Source organism: Hemiscyllium ocellatum, chromosome 1, assembly GCF_020745735.1.
Source record: "Hemiscyllium ocellatum isolate sHemOce1 chromosome 1, sHemOce1.pat.X.cur, whole genome shotgun sequence".
NCBI lineage: Eukaryota > Metazoa > Chordata > Chondrichthyes > Orectolobiformes > Hemiscylliidae > Hemiscyllium > Hemiscyllium ocellatum.
Genome location: NC_083401.1, coordinates 142224304 through 142247836, shown reverse-complemented (window position 1 = coordinate 142247836; position 23533 = coordinate 142224304). Strand labels below are relative to the sequence as shown.

Here is a 23533-nt window from a genome sequence, read left to right as displayed (position 1 = left end):
TTATATTTAATTTTTTACCTCTTTTAACATTGTCCCTTATGCGTTTAAATATTAGCCTTTTTGTGTTTATATGATATATAATATATATAAAATGTTTATTTATATATATTTATATATAGATCACCTTTGCTCGAGATAAACTGTTGTGATGTTCTGTGGCTTTATGTCATGAGTGTTGCCGTCGCTGGGAATGCATGTGCTCAACGTAGTAAGGAACTTCCTTTGTTGCTTTCCTCCCCATCCATTCCTTATGTTTACTCCTTGTGTTAGTGGACATTTTATAATGTCCACTCAATCATATTTTCCTATCCTTGTTAAACTGTGTACTAAATTGTAGTCTGTAACAAAGTGAAATGGAAATTGAAAGAAGTTTTATTAGAAGGATGTAATACAAGTGTGCTGAACTTCCTGTGTCTTGTTACCTATTGATAGGCTAGGATCCTGCGAAGATTTAAAATAGTTAAGTCCTGGGTCTGAATAAGACTTAACTTTTTAAATCCCAAAATACAAGTTAATTCTAGTATCTTGCCTATTTATAAATAGTGTGGTTTAATTGTCTATTCCTGTACTTCATTTTTGTCCTGTGATTTTGCATTACTTTCCTTCATTTCTATAGAACGTGAGTTTTTTGTTTAGAAGTGGAAGCTATAGTCAGGATGGAGGCGAACAGTGTAAATATTTAATACGTGCATTGATAGTAATACAATCAGTTTGATTGTTCTGCCCATTCATTCCCTTCTCACTTCTTTTTTGTTTTTATCTCAACGTTCCTCCCATTATTTTCTAGCTGCTGATCCATGTAATCATTTGGAAAATATTACAATTTCTTTTGCTGTTATTTTTTCTAATTACTGTTACTGCTCAATCTATTACTGTTCTCATGCTGTTGCTTAATTTCTTTTTTTTAAACCATCCTCCGTGTCTGTGTTATTCTTGGTTGTTTTATTCCTTTGTGCTGTCATTGCACATCTGATGCCAAGTAGCACCATGTTCTGTGGTCAGTCTCCATGTAGGAGAAAATATTGGATGAGGAGCTCTCTGATTACCAGCTAGTGGACAATTTTATCTGTACTGTTATTTGATGATCAGACCTTTCAGCTCCTCTTCCTTTAGTAGGCAACATATGATTGACCAGCAAATACTTTAACAGAATCACTATGTGTAGAACCAACAAAAACAGTTACTGTTGTTACCACACAAGGCTGTGAAGATATTATTAGCTAAATTTCAAGCAGAGATAAATGTGAATTATTTACTGAAGATTTCTTTGGCGGTTGTTGTTTCACTGTGTTAATGTATTTTAGAATTGCTCCACTGTTGAATTTCCATAAATTCTTGCAGTTTCGTCACTTAATTAAGAAGTAGCCCTTATTCAAATATGTGACCTTGGATTTGTATTCTTAACTACCATCATGTAAGGTTAGAAACTTGGGTTTTTTTGAGGTCAGAAACACGCCTCCCGTAACTAGCTAAAGTTCAGATTTAAGCCTTGACTTTAATTCGAGATATGTCTTAAATCTGAACAAAGGAAAATGTGAGGCTATGAGGGGCCAACTCACTTTGGTTGATTGGAAATTGCTTTTAAAAATATGACAATAGGAAGGCATTGGCTATCATTTATAACACATCTTGTTTCTTTTGAGGCACAGAAACCCAGCAGGAAGGGTGAGTCAGCCATAGAAAACAGGGAATGTGGTAGAAACAGATATTATAGCATTGTTGAAATGATGTTTAGACAGATACACAAACAGGGAGTAAAGGGATACAAACCATGTACAGGCAGATGGGATTAGTTTAAGATGGCATCATGGTCGGCACAGACTTGATGGGTTGAAGTCTGTTCCTGTGGTTTACTGTTCTATGTCCTATTGTGTTAGATCAACTTATAAAATTATAAAAGGATAATAAGCCTGAGGATTTGGAGTATCTTAGAATTCAACAGAGGAGAAGCAAAATAAAAAGAATGTACAACTTGAAAGAACATTAGCAAGAAACACACAACACAATTCTAAAAGTTTTTTTAGATACATAAAAAGCAATGATTAACAAAGACAACTGTGGGCCCACTACTGGCAGAGTCTGCTAAAAGCTCAGGCATTCTTTACGCTACTTGTTTAGCACTCCCTTCAAAGCTGCATAGTCCCTTTTTTCCTTTGGGACCAGAATGATACCATGGACAGCCATTACTATCTCCCCATTCTGTACCCAGTTACCTTTGGCTGGTGACATTCTGAAGGTACAAATCAGCTATTTGCTACTTATTTGCCACTTTGACAATTAGGACTATGGCCCTTCACAGGTTTAGAATGAGCTTTTTAGAAGGTTCAATTGGACACAATTGGGAAAAGCTCCGCGTTCTTGTGTCACAGTCCTTCAGCCATGGTGATTAATGCTAACACAGTGACTGCCTGGTGTCTTGCATTTGGCATGTCATCTGGTACCAGTATTTTTGGGGCTATCTTGCTTTTGTTCCCTACTTCAGATGACCATCAGATATCAGTCCAAAGCATGTTAAAAAAAAAATATGATCAAAAGGCAAAATATTAAGTCTAAGTTCCTGCAGGATATTATTTTATGTGCATGTAGAAAAGAAATTCAGCACAAATGCATTATATAAACAGTTCATTCAGTTACAATAGTGAATAGGTGGGAGAGTTGCAAAACAGCAAGAAAATTAAAGTCAGCTCAAGTTTTCTTTTTGTATTTTGACCCTGAATCTCCTTTCTGAAAGTTACTCTCATTCATTTGTTGTTTTACTATTGATATTGTCTATGATATAATGTTTTTCATAAAAATATTAAATTTGTGTTAGTTTACCAAAGTTCAGAAGTGCTTCAAATCCTTGTGGAATGTGGGCTGAAACCAGTAAGTCTATATTATAAACCTTTGGGATATTAGTTAATTGCAAAGAGCTTTACAGGACATTTCTCAGCAGCAATCCGTCACAAAGCATTTTAGTTTCTTGGCATGTCATTCAACATCAATTTATTGAATTTTGGATACATCACTGATTGCAATTTTAGTTGAAATTAATTCCATTCAGTCAATTAAAGAATAAAAGAATCAGTCATTTTGATCTCTATCACCCCACCATTAACCAGTTTTGGTGAAAATCTCAGTACGAATGATTATTACCTCCCAGCACAATCATTTATGTGAAAAAAAGAGAGAAAATAAAAACTAAGCAAAATGCATTTAAGGTGCTTCACATTTCATAAGCCGCTAGATCAAAATAACATGACACGGAGGTTAACCCTACGTTAGTTATTCAGTCATCCCCATCCATGTTGAAAATGAATGCCAGCTCACTTTGTTACTGACTATATAAAATTTGTAAAGAGTAGCATTAGACATGATAGAATCAGGTCTGTTTCCACATTGTGCTCATTCTTAACATCTGGTGTTTCAGGCCTGTGATTGTAGAGATTCCACACTTTGCGGCTGTGCGTGGGAAAGAGCGGGAACTGGTGGTGCTGCGCAGTGAAACAGGGGAGACCTGGAAGGAACATCAGTGTGAATATACTGAGGAAGAATTGAATGAAATATTAAATGGGATGGATGAAGGTACCAACTTTGCTGGGTTGATGGGGAATGAGGGTAGTAATGAGACAAGTAATGAAAAATCAAAGGCCGTCGTACTTACCTCGTTTCCTATTCAGATAATCATGGGTCAGACATTCATCCCAGCCTGCAAATTCATTTGGATCCATTAAATTTATGTAAAGATGTGCTTGTTTTGTGGGCTGGTGTGGCCTCACCCTTGGATCTTGTTGGCAATCACAAAAGGAATTCATATTTTTTGAAGTAAGTGTTTGTGCTAAAAGTAAGGCTGTAACAATACCAATGTTAGTGTTACAGTGAGAAGGCAAATATCTTAAAGTGCAACATCAATATTTGAACAGAATCATGTGCAGTTATAGATTATCTTGTTGCATGTAGAATAATTCCATCTATTTCTGCAAGTCACAGAGAGTTCTCTCTCATCAATTCAGGAAAAAAAATTATTGAAATGTTTATTTTCATTGTTAGTTTTAATGACCAGAATTTCTTTTTTTTCACTTGATCAGAATTCTAGTTTATGGTTGTAAAATTAAGAATTTAGTTAGTTCTTTGGTGTAAATTGAGACTGTTGAATAAATTATGATCTTTCCATTCTGTCACACAGGCATCATAATCACGATTGCTCCCACAATGCAGATCATCAAACATTGTCAGATATAATTGTATTCCATCTTAAGTAACAGTAGTGCTCAAGCCAGAGTCAGCTGGTGCTGATGACTGCAACATCTTCACAAACCCATGATTAATAAGTTTTGTGTGACCCCAATATCAGATGAAGGTCAACAACTACTCCTGTAAAATTGCACACTCAATGATCTTGATTACGCCAGTAGCTTAGGTCCTTTTTATCATCAATCTTCCCTAGAATCATATCATTCTTTGTCTCTTAAATCCTCAACACCCAACTTGCACCACCCTCGGCATATACATCCTCAGACACTGCCAATTTATATTTCAGCTTGTATCTGTAATGAGATTCCTGTAACCTGTCCTCATGAGTTGGCATGATGGCTTAGTGGTTAGCACTGCTGCCTCACAGTGCCAGGGACCCGGGTTCAGTTCCCACCTTGGGCAACTGTCTGTGTGGAGTTTTCACATTCTCCCCATGTGAATTGGCCGTGCTAAATTTCCTGTAGTTTTAGGTGCATTAGTCAGGGGTAAATGTAGGGGAATCTGGGTGGGTTGCTCTTTGGAGGGTCAGTGTGGATTTGTTGGGCCGAAGGGCCAACTGAAGGGAATCTAATCATAAGATGCGTCAGTTTTACCACATTCACTGTACTACTTTTATGGCCCAAGGTATACTGAGGAATAGCAGTCACAGTCACTTTGGCAATTCATTCTTCACTTTTCCCATCAGGCCTGAATTCTTCATGCTTGGCTGGCAATTCCGAACCTGACTGCTTGAGAAATGTGAAATGTACCTGAAACCCAAAAGTTCCCTTGCAGTGCAGGAAATCAGGGGAATCTCACCATGCCCCATTTTTCAGATCTATTTTCTGAGATTCAAAGATACTTTGACAGGTGTTCTGAAAGTAATTATTGTAGAGTGTGATGCTGGAAAAGCACAGCCAGTCAGGCAGCATCCAAAGAGCAGAAGAGTCCATGCTTCGAGCATAATGTCTTCATTGGGAATGAAGTGATGGCCCAAGGGGGCTGAGAGATAAATGGGAGGGGTGTGGGGCTGGGGGAAAGGTAACTGGGAATGTGATAGGTAGATGAACGTGGGGGTGAAGATGATACGTCGGAGAGGAGGGTAGAGCAGATAGGTGGGAAGAAAGATGGACAGGTAGGACAATTCAAGAGGGAGGTGCTGAGATGAAAGGTTGGATCTGGGATAAGGTGGGGGGAGGGGGAAGGAGGAAACTGGTGAAACCCACTTAATCCTGTGTGGTTGGAGGGTCCCAAGGTGGAAGATGAGGCATTCTTCCTCCAGGCGACGGAGTTTGGTGGTGGAGGAGACCCAGGACTTACAGGTACTTGGTGGAATGGGAGGGGGAGTTAAAGAGTTTGGCCACAGGACAGTGGGGTTGGTTAGTGCATATGTTCCAGAGAAATTCTCTGAAACATTCCACAAGCTGGCGTCCTTTCTCCCCAAAGTAGAGTAGACCACATCGAGAGCAACGGACACAGTAGATGATGTGTGTGGAAGTACAGGTAAATCTGTCAGATGTGGTAGGATCCTTTGGGGCCTTGGACGGAGGTGAGGGAGTAGGTATGGGCACAGGTTTTGCAATTCTTGCCGTGGCAGGGGCACGTGCCGGGAGTGGAGGTGAGTTGGTGGGGGCATCGACCTAACAAGAGAGTCGCGGAAGGAATGGTCTCTCCAGAATGCACATAGGTGTGCGGAGGGGAATATATCCCTGGTGGTGGGTTCCGTTTATGGGTGGCAGAAACAGCTGAGGATATGTTGTATCTGGAGGTTGGCAGGAACCTATCTCTGCATACCTTAACACTGTCCTGTCTCCCTTGGTCCAGGATCTCCCCACATATGTTTGGGACAGGACTCATGCCCTCCCCTCCTCCATGACTTTTATTCCCCTGGCCCCTAACGCCTCATCTTCCGTATGGACATCAGTCTCTGTACACATCTATCCACCATGATGAAGGCCTCCAAGGCCTCTGTTTCTTTCCACTGACTCACCCATTCGAATGACTGAACTGGTCATCACCTCAACAATTTCTCCTTTGACTTCTCCCACTTCCTCTAGACCAAAGGAGTTGCTATGGGCACCTGCATGGGCCCCAGCTGTGCATGCCTCTTCGGGTATCTTGAACAGTCCATCTTCCGCAGCTACACTGGCACCATTCCCCACCTTTTCCTCCGCTACATTGAAGACTGTATTAGTGACACCTTGTACTCCCACAAGGGGGTTGAACAGTTCATCAATATCATGAACATCTTCCGCCTTGACCTCAAGTTCACCTGGACCATCTTCGACACCTCCCTCCCCTTCCTGATCCCTCTATCTCCACTTCCAGTGACCGACTTAACACTGACAAATACTTCAAACCCACCAACTTCCACAGCTACCTGGACTACATATCCCTCCCACCCTGCCTCCTGCAAAAAGATATCCCTTATTCCTGATTCCTCCACCTCCACCACATCTGCTCCCAGGAGGACCAATTCCACCATAGAACATACCAATGGCTTCCTTCTTCAAAGACCACAATTTCCCCTCCCACGTGGTCAATGATGCCCTCTAGTATATCTCCTCTACTCTCCGTAGCTCTGCCCTTCAACCCCACCCCTTCAATCGTAACAAGGACAGACCCCCCTTGGACCTCACCTTCCACCCCACCAACCTTCAGGTACAACATATCATCCTCCGCCATTTCTGCCACCTACAAACAGACCCCACTCCCTTGTTAGGTCCACACCCACCAACCAACCCACCCTCAATTCCAGGCACATGCCTCTGCCACTGCAAAAATTGCAAAACCTGCACCCATACCTCCTCCCCCTTGCCCCCCCCCCCCCCCCCCCCCAACCTCCAACCAAGGCCCCAAGGATCCTTCCACATCCGACAGAGATTACCTGTACTTCCACACATGTCAGCTACCGTGTCCATTGCTCTTGATGTGGTCTTCTCTACATTGACAAGACAGGACACCAACCTGTGGAACATTTCAAAGAACATCTCTAGGACATGCAAAAAGCAACCCCACAGCCCTGTTGTCGAACACTTCAACCAAGGACCACCAAACTCTAGCCACCCGACGCCTGGAGGAAGAGCACCTCATCTTTTGCCTTAGGACCCTCCCAATCACGTTGGATCAATGTGGATTTCACCAGTTTCATCCTTTCCCCTCCCCCCACGTTATTCTATATCCAACCTTCCATCTCGGCACTGCCCTCTTGAACTGTCCTACCTGTCCATCTTCCATCCCACCTATCTGCTCCACCTTCCTCTCCAACGTATCACTTTCACCCCTACCTTCATCTACCTGTCGCAATCCCAGCTACCTTCCTCTCAGCTGCACACTCCCTCCCATTTAACTCTCAGCCCCCTTGGGCCATCCCCTCATTCCTTATGAAGAGCTTACGCTTGAAACGTCAACTCTCCTGCCCCTCGGATGCTGCCTGACTGGCTGTGCTTTTCCAGCACCACATTCTTCGACTCTGATCTCCAGCGTCTTCAGTCCTCACTCTCTCCTGAAATTGGGCAGGTAAATCTGGAATTGGGAAGCCATTGGTTAAGAGATAAAGTACCAGGTGGGTAAGGTGCCAGGGTGGCAGGTGTTTAAAAATGCCAGATAAGTGATGGAATTCTATGAGTTGATGCAATGGTATCTATTGATGGGGATGTGTCAGTTCAAAGGGGTCAGGCCAGCAGTGGGTAATGTTGAGGAATGCATGGATAGGTGTCGAGGTCTGGGTTTTTTTTTGATGAATAGGGAGGACTGTTGAAAAAGGTGATGTCTATCTTTTCATATCAGCTTAATTCCGTACAACCAATGACTGACTGGCTTATTTGAATATTTGAGCAAATATATTCACCATTCAGAATTAGTACATTGACCATTTTAACTGAGTCACCAACTTTAAAATATAAATATCATATTCCTGATGAAGGGCTTATGCTCAACGTCGAATTCTCTATTCCTGAGATGCTGCCTGGCCTGCTGTGCTTTGACCAGCAACACATTTGCAGCTTTGAAATATTCAAACTACTTTGGCCTGGGCCATGCATTGTCATTTTAAAATGTACAACTTCACATTGATTTTATGGATCTAAATTGAAAAAGCAATACTTTCTGAAAAAATATTAATGTATTGATTGAATTGTATCCAAGAGTTCTGGTAGCTTTTTTAAAAAGAAACAGATCCTACTGATCAGTAGAATGTAAATTTATGCCCAAAGTACACAGTTTGAACAGAAAAAATTGCAGTAATGGTGTTTTCTTTACTCTTTACAGTGCTTGACAGCCCAGAGGAACTTGACAAAAAACGTATTTGCCGTATCATCACCAGGGATTTCCCACAGTACTTTGCAGTTGTGTCCAGGGTCAGGCAGGACAGTAACTTGATTGGGCCAGAAGGTGGTGTATTGAGCAGTACTGTTGTACCACAGGTTCAAGCTGTCTTCCCTGAGGGAGCATTAACTAAAAGGATTAGAGTTGGCCTCCAGGTAAATAATCTCCTGGAGATTTAAACAACGTGGCACGCCTGGGGCCAGTCATCAGCATGTTTAAAAAGGAATATTAGTTCACCGTTTTACAAATACTCTTAGCTAAAAATATTTTTTACTGTTTTCCTTTATTAATGTCCAGGCCCAGCCCATGCATGTTGAGCTAGTCAAGAAAATTCTTGGTAACAAGGCAACCTTTAGTCCAATAGTCACCCTGGAGCCTCGAAGAAGGAAATTCCATAAACCAATAACGATGACCATTCCTATTCCAAAATACTCTACTGAAGGGCTAATGAATGGCTACGGTGGAGACACTCCAACTCTCAGGTTACTTTGCAGTATAACAGGTAAGAAACCAATACATGTTTATAAATGGTGACACAAAAACTACTGCCAGATACTAATCTCGTGGAGTCTGCCATCAGCCTGGCAGTCTGGCCGATTTTCATTGCGATGAAATGACCGCAATATGACCACTGGGATACACCATTTCCAGAACTTTTCCAAGTGCTCATACATATTTACCTAATTATTTTCCATCCCTGTCCATCATCCAACTTTTACATAACATTGAAATTTCTCTTGTGACACATGCTTTCAATTTTTTCATCTGTGTGACACCTTACTGAACACCTTTAGAAAATGTATTCAGATCATCATCAGCTAAATTCCATGCGTTTTATCTTATGTAATAGAATCCAAGATTTGTCCGCTAACCATGATGGTCAAAGGCCTCAATTTACTTTCCCAGTTCAGGCTCATGAAAACAAAAGGGTTCATGGGCTCTACAAACCTGGTTTTAAAAATGATGATCTGTACTTCCCGTTTCTGGTCTGTGTGTGCAGGTTCAATTGGAAAGTGGCTGGGCAACCCAAAAAGAGAGGTTCTCTGCCATGCCACACATTCAGGCCGATGTTTATGAATTTATCCTGCTCTCGATACCTGAACATCAACATTTCAGTGACTATTTTTGACACCTAAGATGCTGTTTACATATTTAAGAACTGCTGATGCCTCATTAATAAGGGGCCACACATTTAAGACCAGGGTGGGGGGGGGGGGGGGGGGGGGGGAATTCTTTTCTGAGGGTAGTGAATCTGTGGAATTCTTTACCCCAGAAGACTGTTGAGACTAGGTCACTAAACAAATTCAAGGCTGACGCAGACAGTTTTTTAAGGCAGGAAAGTGAATTTGATCAGCCTGGATCTCATTGAATGGGGGAGCAAATTTGATTGACTGAATTGTCTACTTCTGCTCCTACATCTTGTGGTCTTTCAGCAGTTGGAACCCCAGGGCTTGATATGTGCAGATTTGCAAGTCAACTGCTAAAAATGATGAGCAGGAATTGCTCTCAGAATTCACGCCTCCATTTCTGACAGCTGAAAATGTTGTGAGGTGGAATGGAGTGGAGGGGGTACTGTCTTCAAACAGATCACATTTTGGCTGTTAAGAGGATTTTACCAACAGTGTGAAAGTCACAAACTGATGTAGTAGGTGTAAATCCTCATGAAGGGTAAATATTACCATGAGATTTTAGAGTAATTATCTGTAGCTTATGAGATTGCCATGCATAACAATAAAGGAAAATAGGCTTAATCTGGTAGTGAGAATTTTAAAAATAATGCTTTGCTTGATTACTTTGACTTCACAGTATCCTGGCAGAATCTTTCCTCCTCCTGTATCAAACAGCACAGTTTGTGATATTGGCTGTGATGCATTATCAATGTTTTTCTTTATTCATTCACTGGCTGGGCAATCATCTATTACCTATCCCTACCTGCAATTCTCCATGGATTCTCAAGGGCAATTAGGGGGTGAGCAACAAATGCTGAGTTAGCCAGAAAAGCCCTTATTCAATGAATTATTGGGATACTTTGAATATAAATGAATATATTTGACCACAGCATCTTTTTGCAGTCCCTTTATCTGGGCCCAGCCTTGTTGATTCCTGGTTATTCTCTGAGAGACATGGAATGGCTTTCACCAAAGGAGAAGGCATTTCAGCCATTATATCCATTCCAACCAAAAAGGACCCATCAAGGCTAGTCACAAACCCCAGCCTCTATAGCCCTGTAGGTTAAGGCATCTCAAGTACATATCCTTGGGTGTGTACTGTGGGGTGACAGATTTCTCCCCAGTGGACATGGAACATTCCCAATGGACACTGGGTCCCAAAAGAGCTATTCTCTTTCTGTGCCTGCCAGCAGCCTCAGCCCAGAATGCTCAAACCTCTGCCTTTCCTTGTGGATAGAAACTTGAAAATAGTGTTGAATCGGGCCATTGAGTGGTAACTAAATGTCCACTTGAAGGCATTCAATTAACCCAAGTGCAGGCTGGCCACTTGATATATAACCTCTCACCTGTGGTAGGGGTCTGGGGTAAACAGTGTTAGATTTTCAGGCATACATGACCACAGTAACCTTAAGATAAGCAGTTGACCTATTGCATATTCAATAGTTTGCACACTTTGTGAAGAGGTCACACTTTAGTTATGATATACTGGCTGTTTAGACAAAGTACTCACCCATAACAATTACAGATAGTTCACTGATACCTGAGGAAGAGCAGGCAGCTGGCACAGAGTGTGTGGTCTCATTAATATTGTGAAGGCGGCATCCTGCACTCTGCTGAACTCTTGGGAATCTCTTTTGATCTGATTCCATCTGAAGGAGATGGATCCCTGACGAAGACCATGCTCTGACTCTGAGCACTTGTTGATATTACACGGTTTCTTGAGGAAGATAGTGTCAATCGTCCATTTGAATCATCCTTGCTGAGGGACTAGAAGGGTTCAAATGAAAATGCCAGGGACGGCAGAATGAGGTGCCGAAGTAACTTAATTGGCCACTTAAGGACTTCAGTAGACCTAATAGTGGGCAAACTACAGAGACTCTGCCTGTAAATCTCAGGATATTATATGCCCCTGTTTTCAAACCAACACTGGAAAGCGTAATGTCTAACCCATGTACTCAAAACTTTTCAAACATTTAACACAAAAGTGCTATTAATTCTCATTATAGTTCAAGTTGATGAACAGTTTGAGAAACACCACAGATGTCCCTTACATTCAGGCTTACTGAAATCTAGCTTTTAGTGTGGGCCCATTTATATTACAAGTTGTTTGTTCCTCTTTCTCCAATTTAACAACATGCAAATACATTGTGAGGCAAATGCACTCTCTCTGTGAGTGTCTTGTAACAAAATATTTTACAACTTTTGAATAATACTTGCTGGCTTTGTCTTGCTTCCCAGGTGGAACAACGCCAGCCCAATGGGAAGATATAACTGGAACTACGCCTTTATCATTTGTCAATGAGTGTGTTTCCTTCACGACAAATGTATCAGCCAGGTAAAGATTTTGGAGAGCTTTAAAACAATGTACCCATGATTTCTCAAGGTACATTAGCCTGCAGAACAAAACTGCAATGCCACCAAGTTAGCTGGCATACGAAATACCACATTTGGGAGCAGAGAATTAAGTCAGTGGCTGACCTATGATAAATAGTGTTCAGTGTGAGAAATATGTGGTCATCAACTTTGGACTGCAGCAAGGAAAAACTGGGTATTTTCTAAATGGTGAGATAGTGAGAACTATGGATGAGCAGAGAGATTTAGAAGATTTTCTGCAGAAATTGCCAGAAGTTTAATAGAAATGTAAAAAAAAAGAAAGCTGATTGACTAATATTCTTATATTAAAGGGGTCAGAGTGCAAAGATGTGACATTTATTTTGCAGTTCCTTAAAGCTCTTGTCAGATTATATCTGGAATACTACAGTCAGTTCTAAGAAGCATGTCCCAGGAAGGACACCTCAGGAAAGAGTTATAGGTGTTGAAGGAAGGTGCAATTTGGAGTTATCAATCGCAATAGGACCAAAAAAATCAAATGTTGAAGACAGTTTGCATAGATTAGGCCTATTTTCCATTCAATAGAAAAGATTAAAGGGCTAATATAATTAAGATCTATATGATCATTAACACATTTAGGGTATAGGTTTGCTCACTGAGCTGTAGGTTTGATATCCAGATATTTTATTACCTGGCTAGGTAACATCATCAGTGGCGACCTCCAAGTGAAGCGAAGCTGTTGTCTCCTGCTTTCTTATTTATATGTTTGTCCTGGATGGGGTTCCTGGGGTTTGTGGTGATGTCATTTCCTGTTCGTTTTCTGAGGGGTTGATAGATGGTATCTAGATCTATGTGTTTGTTTATGGCGTTGTGGTTGGAGTGTCAGGCCTCTAGGAATTCTCTGGCATGTCTTTGCTTAGACTGTCCCAGGATAGATGTGTTGGCCCAGTCGAAATCATGCCAGTAAAGACATGACATCATCACAAACCCCAGGAACCCCATCCAGGACAAACATACGAATAGAAAGCAGGAGTCAACAGCTTCGCCTTCACTTGGAGGTTGCCACTGATGATGTTACCCAGCCAGGTAATGAAACGTCTGGATACCAAACCTACAGCTCAGCGAGCAAACCTACACCCTAAACCTCAACCTGAGCTACAAACCTTGCATTAACACATTTGGCTGAGAAAATGTACTTCTTTTGGTGGCTAACCCAAACCAAAGCTCAAAGTTTAAAATTAAAGCTTAGTTGGTCATCAGGTAATGTCAGGAAATATTTCTTTAAACCATGCAAATTGAGATTTTATCTCAAGAAACCTGTTGAGGATAGGTCAATGAAAAATTTAAAATGGGATTTTGTCACATAAAACTTAATGTTATCAGCTTTTGTTTTCAACCCTGAACAATTCAGTACTCCAATCCAATGAATAGCAGGTGTCTGGCTGAGACTGAATAAAGTGTTTCTTGTTTTGCTTGTTGCAGGTTCTGGCTCATAGATTGCCGGCAGATCCAAGAATCTGTCAACTTTGCCACTCAAGTGTACAGAGAAATTATCTGTGTACCATACATGGCCAAATTTGTAGTTTTTGCCAAATCACTTGATCCAATCGAGGCACGATTGAGATGTTTTTGTATGACAGATGACAAGGTGGACAAGACATTGGAACAGCAGGAAAATTTCACGGAGGTTGCAAGGAGCAGGGATGTAGAGGTACGAGAATAAATAAATGAACGAATGAATTCATGTGGAAGGATCATATCAGATTTGAAACATTAACTCTGTTTCTTTCTCCAGAGACACCGCTAAACCCATTGAGTTTCTCCTGCTCTTTTTTTGGGTTTCCTTTCATATTTCGGGGCAGCACGGTGGCACAGTGGTTAGCACTGCTGCCTCACAGCGCCTGAGACCCGGGTTCAATTCCCGACTCAGGCGACTGACTGTGTGGAGTTTGCACGTTCTCCCCGTGTCTGCGTGGGTTTCCTCTGGGTGCTCCGGTTTCCTCCCACAGTCCAAAGATGTGCAGGTCAGGTGAATTGGCCATGCTAAATTGCCGTAGTGTTAGGTAAGGGGTAAATGTAGGGGTATGGGTGGGTTGCGCTTCGGCGAGTCGGTGTGGACTTGTTAGGCCGAAGGGCCTGTTTCCACACTGTAAGTAATCTAATCTAAATTTCTAGAACCTGCCATGTTTTGCTTTTAATGAATGAGTTTAATGACTAGACAGTGCTTTGGCTTACAGAGGAAATTACATGGAGCTTCCCACATTTTATGCTGCATAAAATTAACTTTATTGATGACCTTGTAATGAGTGCCCAAACAAGCTTTATGTTGAAATAAGGTGCATTAAAACCAATCTGTGGAATAAGGGCTCCTTTGATTATTTCTCACTGTACATTAAGAAACTAATGAAAAGGCCAGAGGCCATCACTTTTGATCTTGGAACGTGCCTAATCTACCTCTGATAAGGACTTCCAAAGGCTCAAACAACAAGTGAAGCTGGTTGTTTAATGCTGCTACTGAAGTAGCAAATGAGTGATGTTTGCCGTTAACAGGATGCTGTTGTCAAGTGAAGATGATGTTCCATCTGTCACACACATGAGTAATACGGTATATAAATTTCGGTATCAGTGTGAATACAACAATATAGGCTGTACATCCCAAAGACTGGTGGATTGTATCAAATGGCATATGCTTTCACCCCTTTGTAATAATCAAGGTATGGACATTACCCCCAAGCATCTTGTGGTTACAAAACTTCAAACACGGTGCTAAACATCAGATGTGATTCTGTAATTTGACAACATTTGTTAAATAATCCAGATTGTGTGAAAAATCATGAACAATTTAGGATTGCCGGTTGGGCTCATAATATGACACGTGTGCCTACTTGACGCTACATACATTAACACACAGGGCTCTGTTCTTCTCAGATATCTACTCGCTGATTAAATCATGGGGAGCATGGTGGCTCGGTGGTTAGCACTGGTGTCTCACAACACCAGGGACCCAGGTTCAATTCCAGCCTTTGGCGATTGTCTCTGTGGAGTTTGCACATTCTCCTCGTGTCTGCTCCTCCTACAATCCAAAAATGTGCCGATCAGGTGAATTGGCCATGCTAAATTGCCCATAGTGTTGGTGCATTAGTCAAAGGGAATGGGTCTGGCTGAGTTACTCTTCAGAGGGTCAGTGTGGATTTGTTGGGCTGAAGGGCCTGTTTCCACACTAGGGAATCTAATCTAAACTGAATAAAACAAGCAAGATGCCAACCATTTCTCAGGGCGATACCGTAACTACTTAGAGTCTACCTATTAAATTAGAAACCAAGCTTGACAGTTCATTGTTTGTCATCGTCTAACTGATGTATTCTCCATGGCAATGCCCTGTACCAATCAAGATCGTTTTGGCAGTTAACCAGCACCGTCCTCTCATATCATATAAATGTTGTTTTCCCTTAACATTGGTGTGTTGAGAATTTTCTTGATGAATGCAGGATGAGAAGCTTAGAAGAAGTATTTTTCCCAGTAATGCTCAAATTTTGTATAATTAGCTCTTTGATTCAATTTTATATTTGTTCTGACTATAATGAGAATCACATCTGTTTAAAATATAATTAAAATATAATTTAAATAGTAGTACGTTCATATGAAGGCTTGGTCTGACTCCAAGCTAAAATACATTATTTTTCGAAATTCATTCAAAGCTCTTGTTAAATTTAAATTAACATTTAGTATTTCAGATTCACTGTGATCGTTCCTGGCATCATTCTCCTCTATCAGCCCTCTCCTTTCTTCCTAACTCCCTCCACTCTTCCTTTTCCTTCCTCACAGTAATTAAAATCATAGAGACTGGATGAATCAGAAAAAATATACAAATGGCGTTAATATTTGTGCCTAAATCTCTCTTTTTGTAGGTATTGGAGGGCAAGCCAATTTATGCTGACTGTTTTGGCAACCTTGTGCCTCTCACAAAGAGTGGACAACATCATCTTTTCAGTTTCTATGCTTTCAAAGAAAATAGACTTGCACTGTTTGTTAAGGTACAGTAAATTACCTTATTTGCACCAGCAGATGGTAAATATATGTAGACTTCACATTTATCTATTTTAGTCCTTACATATCCCTCAACCTGCCCTCAAGTTTCAAAACTGCTGTGAATCCTTCTGGGTCATAGTTGGAAGTCATTTACCCTTCCAGTATTTTTACAAAGTTACCATTTCATGTGTTCAAGCCCAGAGATTGAACATTAGAAATATATTTAACCACAGAATTATTAGATTACTAAACATGCAACAATTGCTGCACAAGTCTTTGGATGTTATCTTAACCTGGATCCTTCACAGATTTTTTCCCCTTATGTAACCTACTGAAAAATACTCAGTTGAAATTAGATAACATTTCAATTGCTGGAAAAGACGTCTCTGACCTCATAGTCTCTAAAAATGTGTAAATTATTCACCAGAGATTGAACACATAATCATCATCATTTTCCAAACAAATTAATTTGTTGTTCAAAAGTTAAGCTTAAAGAAAATTCTGGTGAATTAGACTGACATTGTTTGTGAAGTAATAACATTTTGAGCATATTTGTGGAAGGTTGTAAATTAAAAATTCCACAGCACCATAAAACACCATTGATTCCAGTTCATCAGCTTCTGTGGCACAGCATTCGAATGTTGAATTCTGTGGCTGGATTGTATACTGAAGGTAGGCTTGCTGCAGTCCACTGTAAGTGGTGAAAGGGATGGGGAAGCTCACCCCTACTAGCTGCTGCTCACCATATGTTTATGCAATAATCCATTTGTAAGTATGAGGTGGGAATTCCATCCTCCTTCAGCAGGATATACTAACTCATGGAGTTGCTGGTCAGTCAGAGCCAAAAGCTTGGCACGTTGACAGTGGCAGAAGGAGCAGATAGTGCTGGATGTTATATTCAGCAATGGACCCAGACATTCAGGTATGGCTAGAATGTCACTGGGACCAGAATTGATGATGGTGTGGAGAAGTTGGGGAGGGTGCTGAGAGAAGCACGTTGGAAAGGGTAGTGATGAAGGGTGGATTAAGCGAAAAGAGTGAGGAGGAGGATTGGCAGAGACTCCCCACACCTCTGCTTAAAAGCCCTAATGAATTAGCAGTTAAAAGCCTCAATTGGATCTTTGGTGAATCACCTGAAACATGCCCCACCATTCATAAAAATATGATTCAGTGAGCAAGCATGGCACTGAGGGCACAGCACTCTAATTTTACAGGTCTATCTAATTGTTTGCCCATCCAGACATGGCACCTAAAATTCAGTCTGCATTATCATTTGGTCAAAATGAAATAATTTCTTCATGTAATGGTAATGATAATGAAAATTATTTTGAGTTTAACAAATAACAGAATTCTATCAAATTGTTCCGTTAGTCTTGTTTGCATGATGGAGGTATTCTAGTGGTGTTGGACATTTATATTAGTTCCTGGAGGGGAGACGTGATTAAGTGATAATCAGATTGTCCACTCTCTGGAAGTCTGGTTGGATTAGCAATTGCATTAAAGGGGAATATCTTACTGGTTGTGATATATCTACCCAGTTCCTATTAACAGAATAAGAAGTATAAGAATTAATAATACATCTCATCAATTCCAAGTATTCTGTTTTTGGTGGTGCTGTATCCATTCAAGACCAAACATTAATGGTTATTACCCTGAATCTTCCAATTGGTGAAAACTCTTAATAACCTGTGTAAATAGATTTTTGTCAGCATCACTCTCAGTAAATATCCCACTACTATTGGTAATGTAATGGGGAAACTGCTTTAGGAAACTCTCAAACTTACACAAAATGCGTGTTTATACACAGCAAACATGGGAGAGCAACAACTTATGACTCAAAGACTAGTTCCTCAAAGATTCTGGCAGTTTTACACACATGGCACATTTCTGTTTGATTACTCCTGTGATTAAATTTTCCAGGTGATGGTGGGGGGGGGGTGGGGGGGTGGGGGGGGGGCGCGGCTTTCAGGGCAATGTGGTCCTCTGTGCTGTGTATTTGCAATGTCAAAACAGGTTAGGGGTGTGAATAAATATTTCTTCCATGGTGGTTTATGTCCTGTGGCTTTTATATATCCAGCTTGAATTTAGAACTTTGATATCTCTGAACAAATATGGAAGCTGAACCTGCTGCCCAAATGATCTTGAAATGCATATCTCACCAATTAGAACATTCTTGTATAAAATCCTTTGCGTTATATGTAAATAAAACATAATTCATGATTTTTAATAGTAAACATTGCATTTTCATTGGTGCTAAAATGAGAATATGCTAGTGTATTACTGTCAAATCTGTAGAGTATTGAATGCACTATTACTGTTGCAATGGCCTACTTCAGTTTTAGCATGGCACAGGACTCATGAAAAAGGGTGTTTGACAACTGATTTTGCTTTAGTTTGGAAAGAAAAGACTGCATCTTCTTTGCATGATGAACTGTGAACAAAGGATGCATTGATCCATTTCAGAGGGATGAGCTTAAATGGATGCATGTAGGCCTGTCAGTTTGCCAAACAGTTTTTGATGTATTTCAACATTAGTTGTATGAACCAAATCAAATTCTGAAATGTGTCACAACAGGTTAGAGATACAACCCAGGAACCTTGTGGACGATTATCCTTCATTAAAGAGCCAAAATCAACAAGAGGTCTGGTCCAACATGCAATCTGCAACCTAAATATTACTCTACCCCTTTACAGCAAGGTAAAGCATGGCTGTCTTTTTTTTCTATATTTAACGGAAACATCATAATGTAATGAATCGTCTTATATCACAACTAAACTCCCAATTTTGTCTAAGCCACAAATGATGAAGCACTATACATTTGTTCTAGTATTGAACAATATGTACCTGGGTTCTAATTCTTCTTTGGTTGCCAATTAATATTTTAAATGGAACCACACTTTCTCTTAGGTTGCTCAGGCCTTCCAATGAGAGACTTAGGGGAAGCATCACCTTAGCCGCAATGAAATGACTTTTGTAGCCTATTGCCAATCATTTTCAAACCACTTGGATTGTATCTGCCAAGAGATCTGAAAGTGAAGCTTATTTGTGACGTGCTATATCTTTTATTGCTAAATCAATACGAAGTCTTGAATTTTGATCAGTCAGGCCACAACAGAGGTGCTTAATATTTATCCAGACAGTAACAGATTGTTTCTTTTCACCTTTGTGCCAAATCCTAGGCCCTGAAAAATTTGTCTTTTTTGCGAATGTGTCAGCTAGCATTCACCCCTTTGTGAAAGTGGAATATTTTGATAAGCCTGATGCATGTTGAGGCATTCATGCAGGAAAGACCTAATATTTTTGCCTTTGCAGAAGGGCGTTCTGCAAAGTTTGGGTGTTATTTTTGTCATTATTTTTCTAGAACTGTTTGCCACAGCAGAAGTGCATGATTGCAGTGAATGCATAGCACAAAACAGGACAATTCATTTCAATTTTTCTTGTCAGTGTTATTACTCAGCACAAACCTCCTTCCACCTGACTTCATTTACCCCTATCAACATTGACCCTGTCACCTCTTTCTCTTTCACATTTATATCAAGACACTCTTTAAAGGCATCTATACAATTTGCCCCAGGTATCCATGTGGTAGCAAGTTCCGTATAGTAGTTATTCTGTACTATTCTATAGTAATAAGACAGGCTCCTTTGATTTTTATTAAGATCCTAGGCTTTATTATTTGTCATAACGAGGCACTAATCATTCGCAATTATTTTTGGAAACGTTTAGTCCTATCTTGGGGCTTACTATATAAATTGGAAACACAAACTCACTGTTCTATTCAGGAAGGCTCCCATTCATTCTACAATTGCTTTGGAAAGCATTCACTTTTAAGAGAATTGCTGAGCTTCTTACTGAACACTGAACAACCAGAACCACATTTCCACAACCTAACGAGTGAAAGAAGAGAGGAGTACCAAAATGCTTCAAGGGATATCTGATTGATCGGGGACCACCATCGGAGGCACAGAATAGCCGAACTGTAACCATTCAGCATGATCTATAGACTTGTGCATTTTCTGAGACATTTCTGAGGTGTTCTAGCTCAGTTGGCTGTGTTTCAGAAATGAAACTTTGTAAAAGCTTTACAGAACTGTTAGATTCACTAAGATTACTGGGGCTCTGCTATGCACCACTTGAATGAAGTGTAAACTTTCATGTATACTGTATATGCCTTCTGCTCCCAAAACCCACCACTTACATGCAAGATCACAGTTAATTGCAAATGACTCAATGACGTCTTTGGGGCAAGCATAATGTTTTTATACTTCCATTAGTCCACTGTCTCAGCTTTCCGGATGGCTATTGGGTGACAAGGGATTCCTATTTTCCCATGGTTCGTTTCTCAAAAGGGTGATAGGCTCAGCATATAATGAAACAATTGTAAAGGCAAGAGGAAGAAGTAAGCAATGCTGTAAAGGATGTTCAGGGAAGATTCTAGTACCTGGATTAGGTTCAGGGAATGTTTTGCAGTATGTGCGAGCACAATCTTGTAAATTGTGGTGAGCAAGTTATAAACTTCAGAACTTTGCTGAGTGAAAGATGGTAGGTAAGACCCTAGAGGGCGGCAAAGAATTGGATAATGGTATCATTGATGTTGAAGACCAAGTGTGGTGAAAACTACTGCTATAACATGAAGAACAGACTTGTTCACATAAATTAACAGGTGACTAGAGCAATATTATTTGGGAATCTCAGCTGATCTGCCTATTTAAGGCCTAATCAAACCCTTTGTTGTTTCCAGCTCGCTATTGTATCCTAAATATAATTATCAACTTCAGGTTACCACTGTCATACAAATACGAAACACCATATTGTTCTTTTGTGAAATATTGTATTGATTGATTAGTCTGTCAGGATTGCTTAGGTTCATGACCATACATTCAATTTATGACCATGCACATTTCTCATTAGTCTACTTTAAAATTTGCATTTACCACCCAAGGATTGGGATTTTCAAGTTTTGACGGCTACTGCAAAGCATTATGAGCTTTTTTTAATGCAAGTGGCCCGAGTCCTGGGTTGAACAAAGGATGGGCTAGTTTCACAATAGCCTACTAAGTTGTAGGTTCCTGAGGAAACTGTGTGAATGTTGCTTTCTGCTGCTATCATGAGGGGTAACAGTCTCTATGACACATGCATTATCTAACTGGTACTGGGAACAGAGTTTAGTGTTATCTACTTGGAATTGGAAATGGAGTTGAACATTTTTCTTAAAAATCATCTATTCTTTTAATCACTAGGATGAGGTCCATCCACAATATTGCCATGTATGCAGTCTAGGTGCGATTAATTTTGAACCACTGCAAAGACCTGTAGTTTTTTGTTAATGACTTGAGGTTGAGATGATTGGCTTGCCCAAATATATCTCAAAGCTAGGATAGGTTTACAGATGCTCCTGCAACTTTCTCAATGAGGACCTGAAATGCATTGAAACCCACTCATTCCGCTACAAAGCAGCGCTGAGGCCTCATTCTCCACTCCTCCTACTACCCTGTTCCCTACACCACCCTGTTTTTTTTTTACTCCCTATGTCGCAGATCTTGTTGGTTGGTTCTCAGCTCCCTCACTGTTTCAGTCTCTGGCCTTGGTGTACGCAGGATACATCTGAGCCCTTGCAGCTAAACTTCATAATAGCTACTCTTTCAACATGCTGTACATATATAGACATTTTAAAAAGTGGAGGATATGGATAGATTGGTTGCTTAGTGTCAGCAGAACTGCAGGTTTTGAGAGTGAACAGATATGATGTTCTCCCACACTTTCACATTGTAATTGCAAATTTTCTGGTGGTCGACACAGACATAACAAGCCCAGCTAACTTAGTCAGTAGTTTGAGATATTATTCTCTGAGCTGTATGTTTGAGTCTCATGCTGGGTGCAGACCTTTTAATGTTTCTGGGATTAGAATAATTAGGCGGTTGTTTCTGACTGGTCATGATGGGCTGAAGGGCCTTTTTCTGTGCTGCAGATCTCAGACACAAGGATTGCACCTGCATGTGTAGTGAGTGCCCTCCCTACAGCTCTGTTGGCAGAAGCACCGCTTTCTCTAAATGCTACAGTTGCAGACTTCAAGTGTAATGAATGGGTGGCCCTGCTGTAGATATAAGGGAGAAGAGATTGAGGATAGAGTGTTTGGGAGAATTTGAGACATTTGCTATAAGTAATGACAGGTGACTTTGCTTCTAAAATCTGCTGCCATGAATAACCCAGGGAATTATTTCACCATAAAGGTTGCACGGTTGCTGAGTGGTTAGCACTGCTGTCTCACAGCAGCAGGGACCCGGGTTCAATCCCAGCAACTGTCTGTGCGGAGTTTGTACATTCTCCCCATGTCTGCATGGGTTTTCTCTGGGTGCTCTGGTTTCCTTCCACAGTGTAAAGATGTGCAGGTTAGGTAAATTGACCATGCTAAATTGCCCACAGTGTTCAGGGATGTGTACGTTAGATGCATTAGTAAGGAAATGGGTCTGGGTGGTCGCTCTGGACCTGTTGGACCTAATGACCTGTTTCCACACTGTGGGGATTCTGTGATCCACGATAATGTCTGGAAGACCAATTTACTTTTCTGTTTCCTGTTCTTACCTTGTGAGGTTGCTAAACTTGTTCTACCATTGAGCATTTACCATTTTAGAGGTTCCATGTAAAACCACAGCCACTTCCTTCCAATTGGCCTAAGTTACAAAATACAATGGCTTGTTCCCTAAAACTCCAACAACTGTGTTCAGATGCAGCTTGCATTATTTATTTTAGGCTATCAGTACATCTACATTAGTCTTCGTGAAATAAAATACTTTGTTGCTTACACTCCCTTTTACAAATACATACTCAGATTTTTAAAGACTATGTGACTGTTTGAATAGGGAAACTGTGTGTTGCTTTGCTGCATTCTGGATTTTTCATTTTTTCAGCCACCACCGAGCCAAGCCTCCCCCGGTCTCTTCCTCACCTTTGCCGTCATCCTAACAAGCAAGATACAAAATAGCCACATTCTGATTCCAACAGATATTAGGTACAGCCGTTATGTCAGCATGCTCCACATCACAAGCCAACGAGGTTTCCTTACTCGCTCAGTTTCCATTCCTCTTAGAGTTCTCTCTTTACCCCACATTTTCTTAACCACAAATACATGTGATCAGAACAGCAGGAAAAACAAGCTGACAGCTTGACATTTTGACTCTTGAAATTGGACCTCCCACCAGTGGTGAAAGATAATAATGGAGTTTTAGTCTCAAGGGAAAAATTGTTAGTCTACGTAGGTAGCAATTACTGAAATAAATGGAGCAGAAAATGACAACTAACTGCCTGGCCGAAATATAGTTGTAGAGTGACTTGTTGTACAGTAATCCTAACATTTTACAGCATCCTGAAATGCATTTTAAATAGTATACTTGACAGCATGTAGGTGGTGACAGATTAGCTGTGGTAATATTTAAGCTTCTTTTGTCAGGAATTTCACTATTCCTCC

General features: G+C 40.6%; 1 protein-coding gene across 1 annotated transcript in view; it reads left to right on the top strand.

Moving 5' to 3' along the window:
• The window catches only part of ank2b (ankyrin 2b, neuronal), a 399789-nt gene that overhangs the window by 304576 nt on the left and 71680 nt on the right, over positions 1–23533 (top strand). Inside the window, exons 30-36 of the mRNA XM_060826565.1 lie at positions 3410–3564; positions 8482–8693; positions 8836–9040; positions 11946–12042; positions 13521–13749; positions 15947–16072; positions 18643–18765. Of these exons, the coding sequence (XP_060682548.1) occupies positions 3410–3564; positions 8482–8693; positions 8836–9040; positions 11946–12042; positions 13521–13749; positions 15947–16072; positions 18643–18765 (1147 nt within the window). The remainder of the gene's footprint in view (positions 1–3409; positions 3565–8481; positions 8694–8835; positions 9041–11945; positions 12043–13520; positions 13750–15946; positions 16073–18642; positions 18766–23533) is intronic.